Raw genomic sequence first — 11,081 nt, 5'->3', positions numbered from 1 at the left:
GCTATTATCATTCACTAGTATATAGACCACATTCGTTAGCACTTCCATAGACTTAGCTCACCAGCTATCAATAAGACTTCTTTACATCAATAAGCCTAACACGCATTATTTGATCATTAAGAGACGTGACAACCAACCCGCTCAGTATTGACGCCCTACGCCATCTGCAAACATAAACCTAGTACGGACTAGTTTCCCTGTTTGAAACCACCTTCGTCACAGTTTGGTTATATTATATCTATCCTTATAGGTTATATTAATAGTTCTAATTACTATTTGGGGTTCTTTATCTTTTTTAATTATGCTAATCTTCTTATCTTTAGGAACTAGTCTATACTTCTGGTTAGTTTTAATAGGGTTCTTATATTCTGGATTATAATATCCTTTCTTACTATAGTTCTAGTAAGTAATTTTAGATTTATCTTTTTTAGTTATTCTAATAGTTATTAGCCTTATATTAGTGCTATAAGAAGTATTATTATTTTATTTCCTTCCCTAATTGGTATTATAATATAGTTTATTCCCTTGTTTTCCTTAATTGTTTTAGTTATAATAGATTTTCTATTAAAACTATATATTATTAATCTTAACTGCTTATCTTATATAATTAACTAATGTTTTAGGTCTTATTTCCTTATAAAGTTCTGCTTAGATTAATTCCTTAAGTCTGTTAAAGAAGAGTGATATTAGGGGTTCCTAATTCTATCCTAGCTTAATAGCTAGCTAAAGGAACTTAGTTCTATATTCTGAGGCTAACTTGTTTTATTAGAGTGTTTTAATTTTTTGTTCTGCCTGGCTCTTCTTATTAACTAATCCGAAGGCTTATTATAGGGCTTCTTTAAATACTATATAACTTTTATAAATCTGAAAAGTTTATAGTAGCAGTTTATATTCTGGTTTAGTAGTTATATCTTCTAATATAGGTTAAAACCACTAGGCTGCATTGCCTTTAAGTCTTCCTGAGGCATATATAACTTGGTTACTATCTTTATTAAACTAATTTAAAAAGTAGCTTATAAAGGCTTAGTATTAAGTAAGGAATATAGTTAGTTTTGCTAGGTTTCTATTAAATAGTTTAAGTGCATTAGGTTTAAGGATTTTACCTGCTTCTTTCCTGCTTATGGCAGTGGCAGTAAGGTAGTATATTTCCTAGATGGCATTCTAGTGGTTGGTGGCCTGTTAAGCCTGGAGCGCGGCGGCTTTAGCGAGGGCCTATTTAAGGTTATTTATTTTAGTTATTATATTAGTTATCTACTGATAAAGCTAGGTAATATTAGAGTTGGTATTACTTTTAGAATTATTATCTATATCCTGGTTATTATTAATAGGTGCTAGAGTAGTATGGGATATAGTATATTGCTGGGCAGGGTTAATATAGGCAGCTATTGCGTTTATATTACTTAGTATTATGCGGTATGGTCTGAATAAGAGCTATTAGTATATAATAGTTGGAGTCTAATTATATTAAACTAAGCCGTGCTTGGGTTTATTATTAGCAGATTGCATAAGGCATATAACTAAGCTTATTAAAGTGTTATATCTCTTAATAGTAGATTTAATATGTATTAGGCTTAATTAATATAAAGAAGTTTTAGCTAATAGCTAGTAAGCTAGAATCTATAAAAGTGCAAATAAATATAATCTATATACTAGAGTAATCTATAGGTGATTATGGTTAAGGTTGTAATCCTAATAAGAGGATTATAGTCTAATTCGTGATCTTCTTGTAAACAATCATGGTCGAGGGCGTGATTGTTCTGGATCTTCTAATGATAGGTCGAAAAATGTGGGGTACACGTGACGTAACCGCGGGGTCGTAATATAAATGCTATTTTAGTAATAATATAAAATAAAGTAGCTAACTTTATAAATATCTATAATATATTAGAGACTTAATTTTAGGTTATTTTAAAAGGCCTAAAGGGCAAGAAGGATTTTAGCTTTATTTAAGGACTATAATATATTAAGTAGTTAAGAACTAATTAATTAGATAATTAGATATAAGGTTAAGGGATTTTTAGAGCGCTTGCTTATCTGGAGCGCTCGCTTATTAACCACGTTATACCATTTGACTATATACTCCATAAACCTCATAAAAGACTAATCGTGAAACCTGCTCACCAACTGACCAACGTCAGTCAAGACAAATGATTGCAGCACCAGCACCTAACTACCTAGACCCAACGTTACAGTATCGTGTACTTATAGACACATTTAAGCGGAGTCAAAGGTCAGCTCAGCACGCTCAATGATAGGCGGGGGCTTGACGACACTCTTCTTGCGGAGGATATGTCGCTTGAAGAAGTATGGAAGCCAAACCCTTGTCTCGTAAGAGATGAACTGCTTGGTGGGGACAGAAAAGACCTCTGATGAATCATTAGTAAGAGTTTGACGAGACGAGATTCGGGTGACTTACGGTCAAGTTCCTCAAGGGTAAGTTGCTTGGTCTCACGGACGAAGCAGAAGATCATGCCCCAAGCGATCAAGTTGAGTCCGGCATAGAAACCGACTGCACTATGTTAGTCAATGCCCAATGCAAAAAGAGGTAAGAAAAACGTACAAGCTCCGGTAGGAGTCATGGCATTGGTCATTCGAGGGAATGTGAGACCGAGGACACCAGCTGTTGACATGTTAGTGGCGGTCAATTGATGAGGTTTTGGAGACTTACCAAAGGTGTTGTTGATGCAGACAGCCCAGGCCATACCCTGCTCACGCTGGATGGTTGGGAATACTTCGGCAGAGTATTGGAAAGCAACAGGACCTTCTCCGAGGGAGTAGGCGATGGTGAAGAGGTAAACGAAGCTGATAGGTTAGTGAATGCGTCCTGATCAAATTGGCTGAGAGACTTACAGAACGACAGGTCCAATCTGGGCACCACGGCTACCGCTGTGATTGAGGAGAGATAGACCGGCGGCCAACAAGAAGACACACATGAAGGGGAAAGTCTATATGAGATATTAATAAATGTGAGGGCAAATGATGGTTATTGACTTACGATAAGGCAGAGAGTTCGTCGTCCCTTGGTGTCAATGAGGAACAAAGTTGGAATAGTAGCAATGACCTGAATAGCACCGTATCCAAGAGAAGCATACAAGGCCTGGACAGCTGTGTAGCCAGCGTTTCGGAAGATAGTGGAGCTGTAAAACGAAATGACTGAAACTGTTAGTGATTGAACCATCACAGGGAGACAGTGACTTACTGTTGATACCGCACATCTGCTGCGCAATCATGACGGTGGAAGCACCATAATTCGCGCGCCTAATGCGAGGCACAGCAAAGCAATCCCACAAACGCTGGAAATATCCCGCACCCCTCGCAACAGTCAACTCCTCCTCATAAATAATCCACGAGTAGTAAAAGTCCCTCGCAGCAATGATATCATGCGCTCTCAGCCTCTGCATCGATCTAAACCCCTTAGCATGCTTCCCATGCTTCATCAACCAACGCGGCGACTCGGGGCAGAAAAAGATACCAACACCCAAAAGGAACGAGGGGATGAATGCAGAGCCGAGCTGCAGGCGCCAGGAGATGTTGCCGGTGTCTTTGACGATGACGTTGGCGCAGAAGCCGAGGAAGATGCCGACGACGACCCAGAGCTGCCAGAACATGACGAGGGCGCCGCGGACGCGGGCGGGCGCCATCTCGGCGGAGTAGATCGGGACAGTGGCGTTTTTGGCGCCGATGCCGATGCCCATTACGAAGCGCACGGCAAAGAGCTCTTGCCATGAGTGGGTGAAACCGGAGGCGATAGGGGTGGCGGTGAGACAGCAGGCCGTGATGAAGATTTCACCGCGACGACCGAAGTAGTGGTTCAGCGGATCAACGATGAAAGCGCCACTGTACTCGTTAGCAACTGCTCACTCAAACTGGTTGTAGTTGATAGACTTACATCAAACCAGCAGTCAAGAAGATAATCGAGTTAACAAGTCCAACAATCCACTGATCACGAACACTGTTCTCCTCATCAAGCCCGAATTCCTGGGGAAATGACAAGTTGGCACCGTTGGAACCAGTCTGATCCCAACCCTGAGTCGCAGCGCCAATAGCACACAGAGAGATAGAGTACCAGAGCATCTTTGGTCCGTGCCATTTATGATCGCGCTCGTACTCGAGGGCTTGGCGCTCATCTTCCTTGAGCTCTTTGACCATGTTGAATTGCTCCTGGTCGCGAGCGACGAGGGCGGCGCGGGAGAAGAGTTCTGCGTGTTCGGAGAGGCCGTGTGTTTCAGCAAAGACACGCGCATCGTGGGCTGCTTGTTCAGGTGTGACGCGCTACAATCATCAATGTCAGTAATTGAAGATAAATTGTATACACCAATTGAAGTGATAGGTGAGTATCATATCAATTGGGCTGGGGTCATCATCGCCGAGCTTCTTGGCGATTTGACTAAGAAAGCTCGGCGATGAGCCAAGAGATCGCCAAGCGTACCTTGAGTGGATTCTCAACGATGTTCACGGCAGTCGAACCACGACGACCTGTAGCACTGGGCGGCAGATCATGGCTATGGCCAAGACCATCCTTCTCATTGTGAGACGCCTGAGGGACGTCAGGGCCCAATTCCTTGTTATCCATTGTATTTTATGAGTCTTGATGCAAAGATGAGAAGAAAGTGTGAAGGACTGAAGAGCCAAGAAAAAAGAAAAGGCCAAGGGTAGATTAAATAACTTGGCAATTGAGATGCGGGTGAGACCTGGGGCGGATGAGTTTGGATAGGATCATCGCTCATCCCCGGTTCATCCCCATCCTCTGAGCTTGAGGAGCCGGTCTAAGCTTGGATGGAGGGAGGACGATGGTGGGCGGGCGTTTAAGCGTATCCACCACATGCACCTTGGGATATCTGACCACCAGAATTTGGAGATGGACTTGGGAATTGTGGAAACGTTAAGGTTATTGTCTCGGAATGGACCAGGGGTTCTTCTTTATTCTCTTTGTCTGGGGTTACACTGAATGCTCCGATGCTGAACACGGGAGTTGACAGGGTAACTTTCCATTCCAACGGATGATTCCATCCTTCACTGTATCCCTAAATTACCACTGACACCAACATTGAATCACAACTGTCAATGTCTGACAGTCTCTGGTATGAGAGCAGTATCAAACGACAACCGATCTCAACTCACCTCCTCTTTTCCCCATGGAGATCCCTCATAAAAATTGGAGAAGCTGTCTCCGCTACAACGAATCATCTGGACGTCTCCACGCGCTAGCAAAAAGCCGCTGAACACCTTGAAATTTGGGGTCTGGGGATTGCTTGCGGGTTAAAGGCGATACGTACCGATTTATTCGGCTGCCTAAACGTCATCGGATAAGCGGCACATATGACGTAGTGGAGACACTTGCCAAGGCATCCATATTCTTTCCCTTCCAAGTGGAGATATCCTCCAGGCATCCAAATAAAAATACAGTAGCGCTGCCCATAGCTCTCTCAATTTGCAGCCATTTTGAACATTCTATGGTCTGAGAATGACTTTAGTAAAATTGTTGAGATATATCCCTCAAGTCTAGAAGCTCGTTGTTGAAAAGTTTGATCTATTTGCCGTTGTAAAACTTGCTCTTGGTTATGTGCAGTGTAACATCACCGAGACATGCGCTAAACTGTAATGGTTGAATGTTCAGTGAGGATGAGGCCATCGACGCTCGTTTTTGCCGTTTTGAGAGATTGGTGCGACGGTGGTATAAGGGTGCCTAAACGGAACGATCGGACTTGTTTGAGTCTTGGCTTGTGCAAGTTCTTCGGGACCGATCTTGGTGAGAGCGTTGGTGAGATGGCGGGGTTTAGACTGATCCCATTGTTTGTTGGAGTGCGGAGATGGAATGAATAACGCCTGATGATCTTGACCAACATGAATCAATCGATTGGTGCTGAATAACGGGCGTTGATCATGTCTGTCATCTGACTCTCGGTGTTTGGTCACTTAATTGGACAACCACTCACTCCATCGTTGCTCCATGATCATCATCCCCAGGTTGTTGCTGATCTATGACCCCCAGATTATCAACACGATACCCTCAGACATTCGCGATCTTCACCAGGATAGCAATACCACATATACTACTGTGATACTCGATCTTGCATTGTTTCATGCCAAAAGATCAGGCAGCTGAGTTGTATCAGACCTTTTGCACCGTAACCTTAAACTTAAGCTTACGGGTATAAAGTGGCTGCTACCTCCAGCCGCACTCTTCTATGTGACAATCACCCAACGCTTTTGCAGTAACTTATTAGAGAAATAATTGAGGGAATCGTCAAAAAACGATGTCACCGGGAATACTGCAAGCTTTACGCCCGCCCTTTCATTGTTGCTTAAGCTGTCACGCATGCTTGGCAGAACCCCACTACGTCATAGCCTCGCAATTATTCCCGCTTACATCCTTGTGAGCAAAATCCAGATTTGAGATGAGGGGAACCTGGGGTAATCGCGTGAGCACTAGACTTTATTGAACTATGAGTGTGAAGTACAGATTCTAGCTGCGAGATATTTATCTATCTGGCCTTAATTCCCTTCAAAGAGAGGGCATTCTACAGCGGATCAGAAAAACTCGTCAACAGGGTAGGTAACCGAAAAACCACCTTAGATAATAAGCACAGAGGATAGAGGAGACATTTTGTGACTGGAAAGGCAGATTGAGATGTAAATTTTAACTGTCTTGCTTCCATAGAATTTAGTAATTAACTTGTCTTTGTCGACCTGAGGCCTGATACTGTTAAGATATTGGTTCTTGAGCTCTTTTGGATGATTGGCATCTACCGTGCGCAACTTTTACAACAGCACTGAATTCTGGATCCAAGGGTGGGTGAAGGAGGTATAAATTCCACCATACGCGTCGGCAAGTACGAATTAGAAAATTCGTCTCTTAACATATACACAGGGATGAAATTTCCTCCAAATTAAACATTAATCTGTGAACCATTACCTAAACCTCGGAAGTATCACATAACGCAAGATATACTGAGCCTGAGAGAATCTAATAGTTATCGCACATGTTGGCTGTTATTCTCAAGGATGAGATGGATAGTATTATTTGCTGAAATGTCTTGGAATATCATAATAATAATGTAATGCGTTTATCAACAAAGCCACCAGCATCGAACGCACGATAGGAACAAGGTGATCGCGAGTCCAGATTCCATTGGGTATTGTCCTTTTAGTTCACAACCAATCATTATGTCGAGTGCTGACTGTATCAGGCCTCGAATGAATATTCTGTTAGGTGAGTGGAGAACATAAACGTTTCTTAACGTTAATACTGCTTATAGAGCATGAGTATGAACTGAAGCTAGGGCTCATGCGGAAGGAACTTTACTATCTTCATACAAATGAGATTACACTAGTCAAAATCAAGTCGTGCATCTTATTGAAATGAAGCAGTAGGATTGCTTACTCAGATGCTCAGATATCGGAAACTTATGTGATTCTGCAAGGTCGTAAGCGGATACATCGCGGAAACATTGGACATGGCTGTATATCAGAAGCTTTACTGCCTATGGTGTATGTCCATGAATCTCTTGAACATAGAAACATATTCATTCCAGAACCCATTACTACTGCCATCAGTCACATCATGAATGCCCCAGAGTCCGACCGAACCTTCTCGCCCAAGCAGGCCTTGAAGCCTACACCAGAACTCTATAGTGAGATCGTCGGTGATGGCATGGAACGACTCGCTGCTGCTTCTCTATCCTGTATTGGGTCATTCGATGATTCCGAAGTCATCTTTCACGATGTTGGTTGCGGCCTCGGAGCCGGTACCGAAGCTATCACGAGTTTGAAACAAGACAATATTGTCATCAAAGGCACCGACATTAACGACGATGTTTTGGAAATATACCGACAGAACATAGCTAAAAGCCAGTGGCCTGCCGAGGCTCTGAAAATGGACGCGTCGAACCTTGAATTCCCTGACGAGACGTTCACTCACTGTATTGGCAATGCGATGTTGTTTGTTCTCCCAAATGACGGCGTCGATGCGATCAAGGAGATGCACCGAACCTTGAAGCAAGGCGGCACTGCCATTCTCAACTCATGGGCCCATACACCAACTATTCCTGCGATTCATGCAGCAGCCAAGAAGACTCGACCGGCTGGTACGCCTCTGCCACGAGAAGGGCTGGATAAATGGGAAGACAAAGACTTTCTACAGGACACAATCATCAAAGGAGGTTTTGAACCAGAGAAAGTGGACTTCATCCAGAAGGATGTTCATGTTACTATCGGCGATCTTAAGCGTTTTGCGACAATGATCTGGAGCTTTATCGGTGGTACTTCAAAGGCGGGATGGCTTGAGTCGGATGAGGAGAACTGGGATACAGCAATTGATGCAGTCGTGGAGGCGCTGACTCAGACGGAAGGGTATGAGAAGCTTGAGGATGGCAAGAACAAGATCATGTTCCAGGCCCATGTTGCCGTTGCTACCAAGTAGATCATACAGAGCCAAGATTTCACTGCCGGATAAATTTCTGACCAGGCAAGAAATAACAGCAATTAGTCACATCATTCAGTTGCATGAAAAGACACTTTTTTGAATGGCTTATATCTCAATATATCGTTACCTAGTTCTCCCTATTCGCAAAAGCGCCGGTATCCCTTCTGACGTCCTCCTTTCCTTGTGTTCCTCCTCGTCCACCAGGTTTTCCAGTTACAGACTGAGGAATATCATGACCCGTCGCACTGATTACTTCACCAACACCAGACTCTCGACCTTCGGAAGCTGAAAGGACAGCATTGTCTGCTGCGCCAGCCAGATCGGTTGAGCCAAGACCGCCTGCGGCCTCACCGTCGCGTTGATGAGGGTTGGGGACGGAACTGATAGTGTTTTGCTTTCCGGCGTCACCAGGGACTAAAAGCAGTACTTTAGCACTTTAGTAAATCTCGAGGGAGCCGCAAATGACTAACTGGATGTTCCATCCTTGGCCATATCGAAGAGATCTCCGCCTTGCTTGGAATCAGACATCTTGTAATTTGTGCTTGATGTTTGGAGTTGAGGATATAGTCTTTGTAGGTATTGAGGAGTAGTAGTATAAAATGAGAAGGAAGCTTGGAAAATAAAGACGAGAAACAATATTTATGGTAGTGATGCTATCAAGGTCCTTTCATGATGTCATGACCTCACTCTGAGCACATTCATCAATCTCATCGTAGTGACGTCAAACATCTTCATCACTGACGCATCGATATTATGGAGTCGACTTGAATAATGGTCTAAAGGCTTAAACTCGGTATCCGATTGAATGCTATGCTAGATCCGAGGGTGTTGAGGACCACGATGTGCCTTGCTTTGCCGTGCTCATAAATCTGGTTCAATTTGAGTCTTACGCAGCTGACCGAGCGAGGAGCTTCTCAAGCTCAATTTTCCAAAGAACAGCCATGATGTAGCTATCATGTCCAGTAGTCTCATTGCTTGCAGGAATAGTGACTGCTCGGCCATATCCAGGCGTCATGTCGTTAGCGACACCATCCTCCAAGAATCCGAGTTCGATTGGGTTCAGCAAGTCATCGGCGGTATTGACAGCAGTCAAAGGAACCCTGATATTCTTAAGACCGACCTTTGGATTGTACGTCTGTGATGCGTTCCAAGCATAGAGCTGATCATTGGCATCGTACCCTTCCAGGTGAGGAATGATGTGCTCGTCAACGTAGTTATTGACGGCCTCACGGGTTGGGAATGCTCGCTGCCAGTATGAAGGCGACGAGAGAAGAACAAGTTGAATCATGAGTGCACCTCCAAGGCCAGCAGCTGGCTGCTTCTCATAATCGCCACCTTTCCATGCTGGATCAATGGTGATAAGCTCAGTGATGAACTTCCGAAACAGCCGATTATGGCCAGCTATCTCAACTGGGAAGGAAGCAATAGGCATCAAGGCATCCGAAAAGCCTGGATATTCTCCGCCCATCATCCAAGTGTGCATACCGCCCATCGAAACACCAAGCGTCAGACGGGTCCGGTTAAGTTTGAAGTGCTCAGTCAAAAGGAAGTGGTCCGCACGAATCATGTCAGGATACTGATACTTCGGAAACGAGGCGCGAAGGCCAGTGTTGCTAGGCTTACTTGAGTTCCCGTGACCGATGGCATCGCGCATGATGATGAAGTACTCGTTGGCGTCGAGAGGCTGGCCTGGGTTGAAAAGGGCACCAGCGAACTCTTCCACGAGAAACTGGGCGCTAGAACCAGTAGTTCCATGGAGGAGAACAACGGCGTTGTTGGATCCATCGGAATTGACTTTTAGCTCACCGAGGGTCTGGTAGCTGATGTTCAGGGAGTCGATGATCTCGCCAGAGTCAAAGGTGAAGTCCTCGATGTTGAAGCTTCCACTGGAAGGCTTTGGCCATAATGCCTTAGCGCAAATGAGGGGCGATAAGAGTGCCAGAGAGAGGATTGCTTTGGTCCAAGATTTCATGGTCGCGGTGGCAGTGGAAAGATGTAAGGATACGAGATATGGCTGTTGGGATTGGAAGCTTGAGTGCTGCTGATGAGATGAGGATTGGAGAGATGATTCTAATTACGAGGACTTGATATAGTTTATATACTCAACATCATAGGTCTTATAGATTGAAGTTGGCATTCATTCTGCGCATGATAATGATCGAGCCTTAAGCGAAAGCGATGTCCGAATCAGGGCCAAGAAAGAAATATACACCTAGAGAACCGCCGCCAGTATTAAATAAAATGTCTATGAGGAGGCGTACGTGAGTGGGTAGAAGTGAGAATAGACTCAAGGCCTCGCACGTGAAGACAGCCGCGAAAGATCAAGTGACCCGAATGCGAACTTGCAATCGAATATGAGACCTTAAACTTGTGGTCCTTAGTCTCCTGTCCACTAAATGCATTAAGAATGCTTTGCCAACTCCATAGGACCAGGAAATGAATGCGAAGTCCGTAGGTAATCATGATGGCTGAGCAGGCTGACGTCGTGAGATCATGTGATGTAAGCACCAAAAGATCTGCTGCTCCTGCGACTCTAAGCAGAGGGCGCTTTTCACTCAGAATGTGTTTGTCACACGAAGTAAGGTTATGAAAGTCTTGTTCTATCTCTGCCTTGTCGTTTTTGCAAGTGCAATGTTGAACTAGTACTGAGCCCGTC

General features: G+C 44.1%; 4 protein-coding genes across 6 annotated transcripts; 1 reads left to right on the top strand and 3 right to left on the bottom strand.

The window, feature by feature from the left end:
- Positions 1-2,047: 2,047 nt before the first annotated feature.
- Positions 2,048-4,733, bottom strand: FOIG_15044 (uncharacterized protein). 3 transcript variants are annotated; one of them, XM_031216365.1, is made up of 9 exons: positions 4,430-4,733; positions 3,890-4,272; positions 3,200-3,837; positions 2,996-3,153; positions 2,851-2,945; positions 2,669-2,802; positions 2,561-2,620; positions 2,417-2,509; positions 2,048-2,366 (listed from the first exon to the last, which is right to left on the bottom strand). In XM_031216365.1, exons 1-9 carry the CDS (start codon positions 4,571-4,573, stop codon positions 2,215-2,217), a joined length of 1,857 nt encoding a protein of 618 aa, XP_031054047.1. In that variant the 5' UTR covers positions 4,574-4,733; the 3' UTR covers positions 2,048-2,214. The 3 variants fall into 3 exon arrangements, with proteins under 3 accessions (XP_031054047.1, XP_031054049.1, XP_031054048.1); XM_031216367.1 differs by having other exon boundaries at positions 3,890-4,733; XM_031216366.1 differs by having other exon boundaries at positions 2,417-2,620.
- Positions 4,734-7,564: 2,831 nt separating this feature from the next.
- Positions 7,565-8,422, top strand: FOIG_15043 (uncharacterized protein; the record flags this gene model as incomplete). Its single annotated transcript, XM_031216364.1, has 1 exon — positions 7,565-8,422. The coding sequence occupies one exon, from the start codon at positions 7,565-7,567 to the stop codon at positions 8,420-8,422; it is 858 nt and encodes a 285-aa protein (XP_031054046.1).
- A 130-nt stretch (positions 8,423-8,552) lies between these two features.
- Positions 8,553-8,953, bottom strand: FOIG_15042 (uncharacterized protein; the record flags this gene model as incomplete). The annotated part of the gene is made up of 2 exons (XM_031216363.1): positions 8,553-8,839; positions 8,896-8,953. The coding sequence occupies 2 exons, from the start codon at positions 8,951-8,953 to the stop codon at positions 8,553-8,555; spliced, it is 345 nt and encodes a 114-aa protein (XP_031054045.1).
- A 358-nt stretch (positions 8,954-9,311) lies between these two features.
- Positions 9,312-10,397, bottom strand: FOIG_15041 (uncharacterized protein; the record flags this gene model as incomplete). Its single annotated transcript, XM_031216362.1, has 1 exon — positions 9,312-10,397. One exon carries the CDS (start codon positions 10,395-10,397, stop codon positions 9,312-9,314), a length of 1,086 nt encoding a protein of 361 aa, XP_031054044.1.
- Positions 10,398-11,081: the final 684 nt, after the last annotated feature.

Source organism: Fusarium odoratissimum (assembly GCF_000260195.1).
Source record: "Fusarium odoratissimum NRRL 54006 unplaced genomic scaffold supercont1.46, whole genome shotgun sequence".
Lineage (NCBI taxonomy): Eukaryota > Fungi > Ascomycota > Sordariomycetes > Hypocreales > Nectriaceae > Fusarium > Fusarium odoratissimum.
Note: the sequence above shows the minus strand (reverse complement) of the source record. Positions and strands in the feature narration are given on the sequence as shown.

What these genes read in the sequence shown, in the direction of transcription:
- FOIG_15044 (XM_031216365.1), bottom strand. Translation starts at nt 4,573, where the DNA reads ATGGATAACAAGGAATTGGGCCCTGACGTCCCTCAGGCGTCTCACAAT. An exon ending in GACGAACTCTCTGCCTTATC is followed by an intron (nt 2,946 to 2,995) that starts GTAAGTCAATAA and finishes TATCTCATATAG; the next exon opens with ACTTTCCCCTTCATGTGTGT. An exon ending in CTGCATCAACAACACCTTTG is followed by an intron (nt 2,621 to 2,668) that starts GTAAGTCTCCAA and finishes ACATGTCAACAG; the next exon opens with CTGGTGTCCTCGGTCTCACA.